Below are 14,477 nucleotides of genomic sequence, written 5' to 3'. Positions count from 1 at the left end.
AAAATATACAAATTCAGAGAGCTTTTATTTTTACAGCTTCAATTTTTGTCCAGTGTCTCAAAACATAAAAATAAATACAGCTATTTCATAAGAAATCCAGTGTCTTTTGTTGTGAAAAATTCTTTTAAACACCTGCGAGTCTCTTTCACTGCTGTGTCTTTGGAACATGAATTATGAACTTTTCGATAAAAAAAGAAAAGAAAAGAAAAGAAAACACATTCATTTTCATTTCCTTGAGTCTAAAGGCAACGTCTTCACAGTTCCAACATTATTAAACATCACCAGTGAAAATGGTCAAAGTTGAACAGTGTTTTTTAGTCGTGTTTTGGGACTAGAGCACCAGAGAAACCCAAATGATTAACGCTGCAAATCAAGTACAAAAACATCTTTGATTGAACCACATTGGATAAAAATAGTCTTGCATTAAATGTTATTAAAAATGCTTTTCAATATACAAATGTGCCTTAAAAATATTACAATTTCAAAACAGCAACAACAAATATATATCTACACAGTAATTACACGAGGAAGGTATTAGTCGAGAGAAGGATCTCCTCTATGTTCATAAGAACATTTCAGCATTCTGTGATCAGAAAATGTCTCTGCACAGTTTCAGCCTTGTGCGATCGTACAAAATTACTTACAAAACAACTTATGTGTCTCTTCAAGTCCACCTGTCAGTCAGTCAGAGCGTGTCGCTCGGCATGCTGGGATGGTTAAATTCCCACGTTTAGTGGTTTGGCACTACTTCTTCGCTGACCCGGTCTTGCGTATTTAGATACATTCCCTTATTCTTTCCTTATGGTTCATTTAACAGGCTGACATCTGCAGTAATACTGTTCTCCGATGGAGCCTGGACCCCAGGGACACGATGGAGAGCAAGGTGTGCCTATAAGGAGGGTTTTTGTGTAATCCACCTTTGCTTTCCACCTTCCTCCCACTGTAAAGGGCTGATATTCGTCCCTCACGAGGGCAGAAGTTCCTCAGGTTTCCTGCTGGGTCAAATTGATGTTTCATTACTGCCGCTGTAGTGAGCAGAAAAGGGAGAGAAAAGGAAGGAGGATACATGCGGGTTAGGAGGGTGTTCTGTTGGGATACAGCAGCCGCATGCCACATGGACAACAGGTGTAAAGAAGACGCCCTTTGTTTTCGGGACACATGCTCCAACAGACAAAAGAGCTGAACAGAATCAGAGGGCTCAGGTTTCAAAAACATGCAAAAATGAACATCTATAATCTAGAAATATCTGGCACTAGTACTTTGGTATCAAGTCGAAAATGTAATAATATCAGTCCTTGTTCAGTATCGTTCGGTGGTGTCACTATAGATTAAACATGCACAGTAAAGTTGCAACAAAAATATTCATGTGCACCTACATCATGTGTTGATTTTACACATACGTTATATATATAATAATCACATGTTCTCCAGAAAGAACAGTGAAATGTCCCTAAGAAATAAAGAAATCTCAATTTTTTTTCAGTAACACTTTACAATAAGGTCTCATTTGGTAACATTAGTTAATGCGTTAACTGACGATGAGTAATATGTTTTCATAGCATTGATTAACCTTTGTTAATGTTAGTTAATAAAAAAATACAATTGTCCACTGTTAGTTCAGGGTGCATTAAATAATGTTAGCAGAAATGTATTAGCAAATGTTGAAATGAACTAAGATTAAAGAAATGATGTAGAAGAAATGATCATTTTTAGTTAACTAATGTAGTTAACAAATGTTTATAAATGTACAGTTTATATAGTTAAGTGTTTCCCTTTTTTCGTTTGACCTGGACACATTTTAAACGATTTCTAAATATTTCACCAATTTGTTTTTGAGGTAGAATCAAAATTGGTATCATGATATTTCACTGGTATTAGTATCAACTAATAATGCAATTATTAATAGTATATTAGAATGAACCCTAATGCAATTTATAACCAATTACTGAACTGCCTTTATTTTTGTAAAAAAAACAAAAACAAAACAGATAACAAAAGATAGGTTTGGGTGAAGCGAGGTGGAGTGTGAAAGAACGTCTTACTCAGAGTCTGAGTGGTTGCCGCCATTGACGGTCACTGATTTCAGAGTCATGGCCATGCCGTTCTGCTGTTCTCGTGGTGGGACGGGCGGTCGATGAGGGGGCTTGATGAGGACATTGTGGCCATTGCCCCCATCATTCGAGGCTATAGAGGGGGCTCTGGAGGAGATGGTGGGGGGATTGTAGTCCGATAACTTCTCCCGAAGTTTGTTTTTCATGTTTTTGTCTGTCAGCGGAGGAGGATATGTGATCTTATTCTTCAAAATACCTATGAGAAGAAAGTACATGAGGATATTAGTATATACTATATGTAAAATGCATAGCAACAAATCTTTTTTATTTTTTATTACTATATTTCCGTAAGCCTCTGGACCTCTTTGTTTAGGGGTAACACTTGGCTCCCTCTTGGTCAAAAGTGACCGTAGCCTTGAAATGTAACTCTTTTTTTTTTTCAGGCGGAAAATCAATGTAATACATTTTTGTTCGACAATATTTCAATTAAAATAGAGTGAAGGCCTTTAAAATCCTTTTATTTATTTTTTGAAGTGAGAATAGTGCTATCTGGACGTGTTAAAAAATAAAAATGTGTGTAATGGTGGCTTTTGGATTCCCGTTGTTTTTTCAGACATAATTTCTTCATTTTATTAGGTTTTGCATTTAGATATTTATTAAGACATTCTAAAATACTACTTTTTGTCAAGGTTTAGATATATTTTTTGTTAGATAAGTATCAGGTTTTGCATTATAATTACAATCAAACATTAAAATTTTGTTAGAAAGGGATCTGTTCCCTTTCTAACAAATGTTTTATGTTTGATTGTAATTATAATGCAAAACCTGAAACTAACCTGATAGCATTTATTTATTTTTACTCCGTATTTGATAATTAAAAAATTTAACAAAATAAGGACTGGATAATTCTTCTTGGCTGTGCACTTTTTTTTTGCACAGAAGTTTGTACCACCAAAAGATTCCCACTAATTTCCTATGTCATTAACATTTACATATATTAACATTTTTGACAGCGAAGGAGCCAAGAGTGACCTTTTTTCCCCCTTTAACATATCCAAATCATGTCCATGATTTTTTGTGTGTTCACATAGCTAATGCGACAAAAGTCACCAAGTGTCATCCCATTCCGATGAAGCAAAATGTTTTTTTAATTTTTATTTATTTATACATTTTACAATTTTCTTTTATTTTGCATTTCTTTTGCATTTCTTTCTTTCTTTCTTTCTTTCTTTCTTTCTTTCTTTCTTTCTTTCTTTCTTTCTTTCTTTCTTTCTTTTTTTTTTAAAAAAAGAGAAAAAAAACCCCTGCTGAACTGGTGTTTTACAGTTAATAAAAGTGTTAATTTTCCACTCTTACCTTTCCTCTGTTCAGGCTGGTGGTTGCTGTTGGCTTGAACGGAGGGTGTTGGGTGGTCTTTGTCCTGAGTGCTCTCTCCGGTGTGATTGAGTTTATTTTCCTGATGGAGCTCCACACAGACTTTGGTCTCCACTTTCAGTCTCTCTGCCCCTCCGGGATCTTCACTGTCACTGGCTGTCATGGTTTCAATCGGCCAGTAGGGCTTGACATGATTGGACACTGTGTCCACTGAAACACAAAAGGCGGGGTTAATGTTATTTGACACTTCAATAACCTGCAAATACATCCATCAATTTTTTAGATTTCCATATTGAATGTAATTATGAAAGACAAATACCATCTTTTGTACCCTTTGGAGTGCTGTGTAGTGGTTGTCTCTCATTATTCCACTTTGGCTTCATGTCGATGTCTTCATCGTCGCTGTCGGACGAGTGAGAGGAGGCGTACGAGCTGCTGTGTTCGTCTACAGAGAGCTCGCTGTCCGAATCTGAGTCTGAATACACACAACCTTACGTCAATCTCAGAATTAGAAAGATACATACAGAAGCTCAGATACATACAGAGCTTATGTATCATACATACTCAGATACGTATACAGAATCTAAGAAATTGTATCAGCACATTTTGTATATATTTGTAAGAATATAGATGTCACACTACCCTAGTCTACATGTGGATAACAGGCGTTAAGTATATATCAATGCTGGCTTGGTAAAGTTTTTTCATACCATCTGCCTTAGTGCCGTTATGGAAGAGTGAGCCGTCAATGTCAGTGTGTCCAGCTTTAGCATTTCCAGATGAAACACTGGGCTTCTGACCCAATTCATCCCTGTGTAGGAGTGAAAGAAGGAGAATGAGAGGGATACAAGACAGATGCCCCTCACATGACCTCTACACAGTGAGATTAGATTCGAGTGAAAAACCAAATAAAATGAAAAATGTCCCATATATGACCAATCAGCCTGTGTTGACTTGCACAAATTCTTGTTATTTAAAGGTTCAGCTTCATAAAATTGAGTCTAAACTTGTAAAATTTCACTTAATTACACGCCCAAGATACGACTAGCTTTTAATATACATTTACATGCATACATGCAAGTATGGAGTTGCTACTGCTTATAGACACACAGATACACTGCTGTGAGCATGTAAGATATGATATGCTGCTGCATAAATAGACATACATAAATCCCATAGCAGATCTAGGCAGGTGGAGCTGGGGGAGGTGGAGGGGTTCAGAGGAACTGCTGAACGACTAGCTTACAGCAAACAATGAACCAGACTGTTTAAATGTTGAGCAAGCAACAATCTCATTGGCTGCAAGATAAGCAGAAGCCTATCAGCTTGTGCCAAGCGTTACTGATGTGATTGCTTGCAGATTTCATCTAAAGGACTTATCAGCCTGCGCCATATTGAGTTTCATGACTGAACTATGATTGGGACATAATTCTGAACACAATTCTGCTAGTTTGCAATGCTAGCAACAAGCTTGCAGGGAGGTGTTCTTCCAATATAGCATACAATACATCATAATACTGAATACTGTCAGCAAATTCATATTGTTTACACACAATGATGAGTGGATTACACAAAATAATCTATAAACAGAGCATTTGAGACGTCACAAGGTTGCGTTCAGTGTATACAATGAGACGGATGTTAACACACGACATTCATGGATATACATGCAGGGACAGGTTAGAGTTTGTGTACATTATCGCAGCACTGCAAAGCAAAGCAAAGCAGAAGCCATGCACATTTGCTCATGCATATGAAAAGAGAAGAGTCAATTCAAAAAGATGAAATCATTAAAGCTATTGAGAAATGTCAAGTAGGATAGAAAGAGAAAGTGAAATGTTACATAATAAGCGTGTTGCGCCGTGCCCAAGCAGTAGCGTGTTACCTGTGTGTGTAAGTAAGGTAGCTGCTGTGACTCTTAGCTGACCTGACTGTGCTCTCCAGAGACACCGTCGACTCGCCGATGCCCGAGCGGAACATCGCGCCGTCCTCCATGTACGTGTTATTACAGTTCAGAGTACGCTAAAGACAGAGGAAGCACAGTACTGTAAATCAAGCGAAATAATACATTTCCAAATGCCAGACCACTTCATAGCAAACTTCTTCCTTTAAAATATGAAATGACTTTCTTATTGCTTGCAAATTACATAATTGAAATGACTTGGTTATTCATTTGCTACTAGACAAATTGACATTCAATCCGATTCTAACAGCTGTTTTCAGATGCATTAAGGATAATTCATGTATAAACATTGAATCATTTATATGTGTTACAGAAACTTACCGTCAGTAGGGTGGTGCGCGTGGTGCTGGACTCGTCAGGTAACTGTTTCTTTCCCGTGAAAACGTTCTTCAGATGTTTCCTCACCTCTTTATTGAACACGATGTAGAAGAAGAAAATGAATATGCCCTGAAAAACAGAAACAGGAAAAGAAAACCTGCCTGTGTTAGTTATTTTTGTTTGACGTGTTACGTGCTTTTGTCATTTTTGAAAATATTTATTTCGTTTTTTCAGTTTTACCTTTACTAATTTTAGTACTTAAACTTATACAGCTTAAACGTTTTTATTCCAATTAGTTGATAATGCAGGGTTTCTCAACTCTGGCCCTCAAGATCCTCTATCCTACAGATTTTAGCTCCAAACTTACCTGCCTTAACTTTCTAGGGCTTTAATCTGGCTTAAAGGGATAGCTCACCCGAAAATGAAAATTAGCCCATGATTTACTCACCCTCAAGTCATCCTAGATGTATATGACATTCTTATGCTTTAGGCGTAAGTAGACTGCGTATGGCTGTTTGGCCGGAAGCTAGAATTTTACTTTGTAACATGTTAAATATGGATATTTTTCTTACACAAACGCATGGTTTCGCTTCAGAAGGCCTTTATTAACCCCCCGGAGCCATGTGGAGCACTTTTATGATGGATAGATGCAGTTTTATGATGGATAGATGCACTTTTATGGATTTCAAAACAGAAACAGTCATTCACTGTCATTACAAAGCTTGGAAGAGCCAGGACATTTTTTAATATAACTCCGATATTGTATTCGTCTTGAAAGAAGAATGTCATATACATCTAGGAATACTTGAGGTTGAGTAAATCATGGGCTAATTTTTCATTTTTGGGTGAACTATCCCTTAGCCTTGTCTGTGAAACCGGGCCATAGTGATGCTTTCCTTATTTCCATTTTTTCAGAAAGATTATGACTGTTACCTGCAGACAGCTGAAGATGGCAAACAGATAGTGGAAGGTCATGACATCACTGTTGACAGCCATTAAACCCAGCACCCAGGTGGCGCTAATGAGCAACAGGAGTAAGAAGGCCATCCGCATAGCAGGACTGGAGCACATGCAAAAACAAACCACAATGAGTACCACTATACTTTATAAAACAATCCTCAGTAAATGCTCTCAAGGGACAGGATAACAACGTCTTACATGACCCCAGACTTCGCATAGGAACGTTGTCTACGGCCACACGACGCCTTGGCTGCCAGCACAAAGATAACAATGTTGACCTGTTAAAGAGATTGTTTAACATTCAAGCAGTTAATGCAGGTAGAGAATTACACGAGACTGATAGTTAGAATGATCTATAGATGACTGACGGATGGACTTACCAGCACCACTACACCAATGGGTCCGGCAAAACTCCAGATGAGGGTGTCATGGACAGACAGCCAGCAGAAGTCAGGGTTTCCATATCCCTGAGGATCCAAACCCACAGCCAAACCTGATGGGACATAAACACCAACATGACTTTTACACCATCTTAAGATAACATGCGTTTCTCTGTAAAACTTACTTACTGCCACCATGCTGGTGAACGTTATTTTACCAAGTGCAACATGTGCCTGGATCAACATCTTTGTTGATCCTGGAACAACATTCCAATCAACCAATCAGATTTGAGGTACAAGCTTACAGTTTATGTCAGTTTTAGGCTTACAGCCAGGTTTAGATGCTTCTACATCAGTGTTATGCACCTATCACTATCCTCTAATTTTAGGGATAACTTAGGGGTAGAGTAAGTATTAGGGGTAAAGTATTTTTTTTTAGACAGGAAAGTTGTTCCAGAAACAACAAAATATGTTTGGTATGTCACGGTAACCCACAATGCTAAGATTTTGTGGGTGGTTTCCAGGGAGTTGTTAATTGGTTGTTCCGAGTAATTTATAGGGGTGTTGCTTAGTAGTTGCTAAGGTGTTCTGAGTGTTTTTAATGTGTTGCTATGCAGTTTACGCTGTTTGCAGTTGTTTTTAGCACACTGCTAGGGTGTTGCTACTGTAGGTGGTTGCTAAGGTGTTGCTATGGTTTTTTAGGTGTTTGTTAAGGCTTTGCTATGCAGTTACTAATGTGTTCTGAGTGTTTTTTGGGGGTTTTTTTTGCAATGCTGTTCCTGTTTTGGGAGTGTTTTTTGTACGTGAATGCCACAGTTCAGGGTGGTTTGGTGTTGCTACTGTAGGTGAATTGCTAAGGTGTTGCTATGGTGTCCGGAGTAATTGCTACGTGGTTGCTAGGGTTTTCTAGGTGGTTGTTAAGGCTTTGCTATGCAGTTACTAATGTATTCTGAGTGGTTTTATTCTAATGCTGTTGCTAAGTTTATGGGAGTGTTTTTTTAACATGTGAATGCCACAGTGTTCAGGGTGGTTGCTAGGGTGTTGCTACTGTAGGTGGTTGCTAAGGTGTTCTAAGTGGTTTATATCCTGTTGTTAGGTAGTTGCTAGGGCTTTGCTATGCAGTTACTAAGGTGTTCCAAGTGTTTTTTAGGTTCTTGCGATGCAGTTAAGATGTTGGGAGTGTTGTATTTTAAGATATTTCTCTGTAAATACTAGTGTTTCAGGGTGCTAGGGTATTGCTAGTGTAGGTGTCTCCTAAGGTGCTCTCATTGGTTTAAAGCATATTGCTAGGTAGTTTCTGTATTTTTGTGTGATTGTGATTGCTAAATAGCTTAGAACAGTTGCTATACATTGCTATGTGGATACCAGGGTGTTCTGGGTGGTTTCTAGAGTCTTGCTACAGTATGTGGTTGCTAAGGTATTCTGAAAGTTTGAGCTTGTTGCTATTTTACCCTGAGTCATTGTTAGGGCTTTTCTAGGATATTCTATGGCGTTTCTAGGACATTCTACTATTACCAATGTGTTTTGACTGGTTGCTAGTGTTTCTATGTGGATACTAAGCCTCCCCTATGTTTCGCTGATATTCTAAGATATTCTAGTCTCCAGATATGGTTTGGGTTCCTCCATTAACAGGAAAAGTCTTCTGAAATGTTTTGCATTTTATTGGTGAATATGGTAAGTATGATTACTTAGAAAAGTAACAGCAGCACAATTTGAGGTCTGCATATCATTCATGTCCACAGCACCATTACAGAAAGGAATAAAGAAAGCAGGCAGCCATTCATTGAGCTGGGAGGAGCAGAGAGGAGTCGGGTCAGTCTCTATTATCTGTAGGATAGGGGCTTTTTCACTGCTTTGAGCATGTGCCAGTGGAGAAAGTGACACCCATTATGGAGAGCGGAGCCATTGGAGAGAAAACAGAAAAAGAAAGAGCGAGAGACCGAGAGGTAGTAATATGAAGACAATGGCGTCCTGTCTCATTCCCACAGGGATCACACAAACACACACCATCTAAAGGAAGGGGCGAGTCCAAGCCCGACAACATAAATGTGGCGGATTAAAAACATGTCCGATAGTCAAATTCATAAGCTGAAGGTGTGTATCTATGTTGACATTATGGACATTCGCTGAGTGCATGAGCGTACAAATATGAACCTGCAAAGACGTTAGGTTGGCTGTACTGTATGTACATGAAATAGTAATTAGAGCATAGAATGAAGAGGTGTGTCTGACCTGTAATAATAGCAGGGATCCCCCAGCCGATGGCGTAGTAGAAGCGCATGTGGCCAAGGTTGATGTCTCTGATTTCGGTGAGTATGCGGTAAATGTGCAAACCCTCCACAAACGTCCAGGCAAACGTGCACATGTAGAAGTAGTGCAGGAGGATGGCTATCACCGTACACACAAACTACAGAGAGAGAGAGAGAGAGAGAGCATATTCTCATTATTGCAATACATTCAGATACCTTACAATGAGTTTGTATTATTACTGCAATACAGTATATTAGAAAAATAAATAAATTAATTAATTACAATAACATAATAAAAGTTATAATCAAAACCATAAATTAAAGGCAGCACAACAAAAACTACCATGATGTACACATTTCAATTTAAGTGTATTTACATTTATACTTTTATGGCATTTTTCAAGCCATGATTTCTCTAGGTAATTTAAAAAAGGGTTTTAAGAACAGCATTTTTTGATTAATTAAATAAAATTAGTACTAGATTTTGGTGAAATAAAATGTGGACATATTTTTGAATTTTTTTTTGCCAGTGTCATGTTACACTTTTAATGCGAATAGCCAAACTTGTTGGTAAAGCCTGTTTTCACTCTACTCAGTATAGCTTAGCGATTATCCTTAATAAAAGCACATTTGTGTGAATAGCATGCATTATTATTTGCAGTAGACAAGATGCAGTTTGTTGCTATTTACACTTGGTCCAAATGAATTAACCTTCTTTTTCACTTAGTCTAAATAGCTACTGCATTATGTTGTTATACCAGGACATGTTCTTGAAATTCAGGCACTTAAAGATCGTAGTAGATATACATGCCTTCTCTACAGAGTTAGACCTAAACAGTGTGTCCGACGTGTAGCCAGACCTCACATATATTAAACTAATGTGAGAATGTGTCGGTATAACTCTAAATCGACCCCTAGTACTGGCAGACACCAGTGGTGCCTCCATGAGAAAAATCTGCTGGAAAATGTGGAATTTGAACGAGCAAAATAGTGAGGATTTTAAAACTTCCATTCATGAGTGGTATTGCAAACATATTTTCATGTATAAAGCTTCTGTTGTTTCACATGCTGCAGCGTCTATATAAAAATATGAAGTATAAAATGCTGTAATCCAGTGAGTGCCACCAGAAAGATAGTGTCAAACCACATATAAATGGATTTAAACCATTAAAGCTCTTCTCTACTCAGTGATGGATTGTCAAATACCCCAAATTAAAGCCACCTCACAGCAATCGTAGCCATTTGTCAAAGAAACCTCAACTATTTCCAGCTGTTAATTACAGACTTAAGAAAGTAATTAGTGGAATTTGAGAATGAGGATCTACATTTTGGATATTGCTGAGAGGGAAAACTACAACATGAGACTTCCTCGATGAGAAGACACCAAACCACATTTATCAAAATGCTCACTTGTGATTTAACGTGATGAAAGATCAAACCCATTTAGCCAGTCTTATAATTTCATGTGTGGTCTTTTGAGTTCCTGCTCGCTTTCATTTCACAGTATTTTGCAGGTTTCACACAGTAATGTTCTGAAGGAGAGTTCCTCACCGGGTTGTCGGTCTGGTTGATTCCGATGAGGAAGACCAGCTCGGAGAAGAACAAGGCGGCCACCAGGTTCTTGTGGATGCTGTGGAGATTGGAGCGTAGTTTCTGCAGGATGGCCAGCAGGATGAAGGTGAGGAGGAGCGCCAGCAGAGAAGCGGAGACTGCGGTGTAGGTGACAATCTTCAGGGGAAGGACATCACCATGCTGACAGAATGAGAGAAAAAGTCGATAAAAGAATCCAAAAAAAACAGAAAAAAATTTCTGCCATCGTTTACTCTTATTTAGGCTTAATTTTTGGAACACAAATGATATTTTTAATATTCAATGATTTTTGCCCAACTATTGACAATGCAATCGACATTTGCAAGCTTCCAAAAGATCATAAAGAGATTGTAAAATTAATCCAGCAAAAGTCTTGCTATTCACATATAAATATACACACATCAAACATGGTAAAAGGAAGCTCAAACATGCTTGCTTCACGCATGAGAACCAGTGAGGTTTGAAAATGATGAATGTTTTCGTTCTGATGATGAACGTAAGTTAGGATGAATAAATGATGACTGTGTTTTCATTTTTGGGTGAACTCTCCCTATGAGTAGGGCAAGATGGCAGCCTTTTAGCCACAGTACCTCTCTCTTGGAGATGTCCATAAGGACGGCAAAGCTGGTCAAGTGATTGCAATGGCAGCTGATGTGCGTGTGGTTCCTGGAAATGAGGTCACATCCTTTGGACGACCAGCCACCTGTGCCACCAACACTGACACACAAAGACATACCAGACCGGCATTAATCATCTACACACCAACAACTTCCTGAAATAAGCATGCGGACTGATTTTTGAATGAGTATTATCTGTTATTAAGTGTGAAAATGAATGTGTATGGAGGGGTTGTGACTCACGTGATGGAGTGGTTCCAGAACACACACACAGGTTTGGTTCTCTCCTCCGTCTCCAGAAGATTGTAGTCCAGCGTGATTGGTTGCTCCAGAGGAATGTGTAATGGCTCGCCTTCACTGTACACAGTTGTGCTCACGATGGGAGTGTTAATGACCGGACGGTTTGGCAGCCTGTGGAAAAAAACGGGCAGCAATGACATGCTAAATGAATCTTCTGAGCATGGCAACAGTGTTCTGTGTTTGACTGTGGAATGCCACCAGGACTAAATATTTGGACAAGTGCTATTCAATCGGATAAAACACTAAAAAGTGGCGTTCTGTACCTGAGACTCCGACGGTCGGGGTCGTAGTGCTCTGGTAGGAGCTGGCCTAGAGTTTTATAGATGATGACTGCAACCACAGGAAATGGAGGAAGACTCTCAGCATGCCTTTTCCTCTTGTTTGTAGCCTGATAGTGTTCTTCATCAGAGCTTCCCTGAGATTCTGGATCATCTGTAGGAGAAACTACCAGAACAAGATATTTCACAGTTGAACCAGCTTTGAGCTTACCAATCTGCTGTATTTCTGCTTTCAAACTGACGCTTTAACTAAGTAAATCATAATTCATTGTCTTTTTGTTACTGTAATGTATGTTTTACCTTTATGATCTGAAGGTTTAAAGCTGAATTCCGGGAAAAGAACAGATGACCTAAGGTCTTTGGGACACTCCTGGTCAGTTGTTTGGAAACGAGGGATTTTTACCTCATCTGGATAAATGGCGTCCAGATAATCCACTGCAAAAACTGAGGAGTCAAAGAAAGATTGAGGTTAAGAAGAACTGTGTAGTGTTCAAAACTATTTACTCAATAATTGGTCTACAGTGTATTTAAATTGATTTAATCAATGTAACTCACCCATGTTCTCGGTAACAATGATGAAAGGTTTCAGGTAGGTTTTCCTCATGTTCTGAGCCACAGTGTTGGCGTATTCCTCAAAGTTTCTCAGCAGATGTGTTGTGCCTCCTTCTGTTCTCTGTATCTGATCCCAGTGCTCTTTATTACTGGCATCCAAGATTGCACTGCCGGCCTTCACTATGTTCTGAAACATTCAAACGCATACCTCAGTATTTAATGGTAAAATTCTGGAGATGTGAGAGCCATTAGAAGTCTGAATCTGGGCCAAGACAAGACATAATGAACGCGGTCTTAAAGTATCCTTATCCTAAAACCATGTATCAAGATAAGTACATTCATGTTGCCAGATGAGCTTTAAACATGGGCGTTTTCGTTCTCATGACATCAGTCATTATATGCTGTGTTATTTACACTAATCCACTAAACCTCAAAGCTCACAATTATGGGCTGCCAGAGTTTTTCTTTCTTTTCAAGCACAGCACACACCAATAGAAAATGCTCCTAACATCCCATTATTGGTATAGCAATAAACAGTAGTAAAAAGTGCTTGCATGTGCAAAAGTTGACGTCACACGGTTGCTCAGGTTGTTGTTACAGTATGTGGTTGCTAAGATGCTCTGAGTGGTTTTATACAGTTGCAAGAATGTTCTGGGTGGAAGCTAGGTGAGTGCAAAATACATTTTTACATTCACTGAAGAATGTAAAAATGTTACAATTCAAAACCCTGAGTATTTATGATATTTTGGATATTACGATGTCTGCAATGGGCACTGCCAGTCTAGACAGCTCTTTTAATTATAATGGGACCTTGTTTTATCACGTCACGACATGCCGCATGTCCGGTGTAGAATTTTGAAAAATCATCTCTCCTCAGTCCTCAACAAGTTGCATAATTTGAGGTATTATGCATGTAGCAAAAATGGTGTGAGAGAGTGATGAAGTTAAATAGTTGGGTTTGTTCAGATATGTGACCCTGAACCGGATGTATGAGCAAAAGTAACAGTGATCCTTGTCTTAAACACCACTAATAAGTATTAGAACTGAAGCAGAATGTATTGAGAGAACAATAGAGAGGAAGCAGTAAATCCAACCTCGTTAAATTTGGCGTCACGCATGGCGGCCAGGTTAAAGCCCTGTTGCTGGCTCTCATAGTCCAGGATCCAGGAAATGAGCTGGTAAGACGTTTTCACGTCGTTGCCGTAGAAGGAGCTGGTCTGGTCGGTGGCGTTCTGTAACATGTGAGCGATGTCCTTCGATTTCTGCCCATCCATTGTGGATTCATTACGATGCAACTCCTCATTCTGACCGTAAAGAGGTGGGGTTTGAACAAGAGTAGGGGAGATAGAGAGGTAAATTAAGCTTTTTCAATATGTAAGTTAAAATCGATTTATTATTATTAAAACAAATAGATGTACCAGTTTTTTGAGGTGGGAGAATGTGATGGTGGTACAGTTGAAGAGTTCAGGGGGAAGCCAGCCTTTCTCGTCATTGCAGTGTCTGACAGCAGTGCCTAAAATCAGTTAGAAAACAATATGCTGAATAATGTAATAAAAACAATTAAATAAAAAAAATTAAATACATTACACAAATATTAAATTGCTTTTACTGAAAGTACAGTTTCAGAAGTTTCTCAAACCAAGACCTCGGTCCAACAAGCACTTTGGTAAATGTGTCTATACAAGCGATGCCAAGCCATGTCCCACAATACTCTAGAGAAGAGGCCTCATTAACATTCGGTTACCCGACCAATGAAAAGATCTAACTGGATAGTTCTGCCAATGAGAGTTCTTTGTTAACAGAGCTGGCTAATGTCAGTGTGGGGTGGGGCAGTGCCAAGCGACA

At 38.8% G+C, this 14,477-nt stretch overlaps 1 protein-coding gene across 7 annotated transcripts in view; it reads right to left on the bottom strand.

Annotated features, from left to right (window-relative positions):
• Positions 1-6: 6 nt before the first annotated feature.
• Positions 7-14,477, bottom strand: part of celsr1a (cadherin EGF LAG seven-pass G-type receptor 1a) — a 94,117-nt gene continuing 79,646 nt past the window's right edge. For 2 of the 7 annotated variants that reach the window (XM_082167365.1, XM_082167370.1), the window contains 19 exons: positions 14,051-14,145; positions 13,727-13,936; positions 12,636-12,819; positions 12,381-12,524; positions 12,066-12,246; positions 11,746-11,913; positions 11,476-11,602; positions 10,847-11,047; positions 9,279-9,453; positions 7,047-7,159; positions 6,865-6,944; positions 6,640-6,766; positions 5,710-5,835; positions 5,311-5,447; positions 4,136-4,236; positions 3,745-3,900; positions 3,408-3,635; positions 2,043-2,307; positions 7-992 (listed from right to left, as the gene is read on the bottom strand). In XM_082167365.1, coding sequence (XP_082023491.1) covers positions 965-992; positions 2,043-2,307; positions 3,408-3,635; positions 3,745-3,900; positions 4,136-4,236; positions 5,311-5,447; positions 5,710-5,835; positions 6,640-6,766; positions 6,865-6,944; positions 7,047-7,159; positions 9,279-9,453; positions 10,847-11,047; positions 11,476-11,602; positions 11,746-11,913; positions 12,066-12,246; positions 12,381-12,524; positions 12,636-12,819; positions 13,727-13,936; positions 14,051-14,145 — 2,846 coding nt within the window. In that variant the 3' untranslated portion in view covers positions 7-964. Of the gene's footprint in view, positions 1,026-2,042; positions 2,308-3,407; positions 3,636-3,744; positions 3,901-4,135; positions 4,237-5,310; positions 5,448-5,709; positions 5,836-6,639; positions 6,767-6,864; positions 6,945-7,046; positions 7,160-9,278; positions 9,454-10,846; positions 11,048-11,475; positions 11,603-11,745; positions 11,914-12,065; positions 12,247-12,380; positions 12,525-12,635; positions 12,820-13,726; positions 13,937-14,050; positions 14,146-14,477 lie in introns of all 7 variants that reach the window. The other 5 variants (XM_082167368.1, XM_082167371.1, XM_082167367.1 and 2 more) reach the window with 4 other exon arrangements.

The sequence above is a fragment of the Leuciscus leuciscus genome (genome assembly GCF_965113295.1).
Source record: "Leuciscus leuciscus genome assembly, chromosome: 4".
Taxonomy (NCBI): domain Eukaryota; kingdom Metazoa; phylum Chordata; class Actinopteri; order Cypriniformes; family Leuciscidae; genus Leuciscus; species Leuciscus leuciscus.
This window is presented reverse-complemented; position numbering and strand designations above follow the sequence as displayed.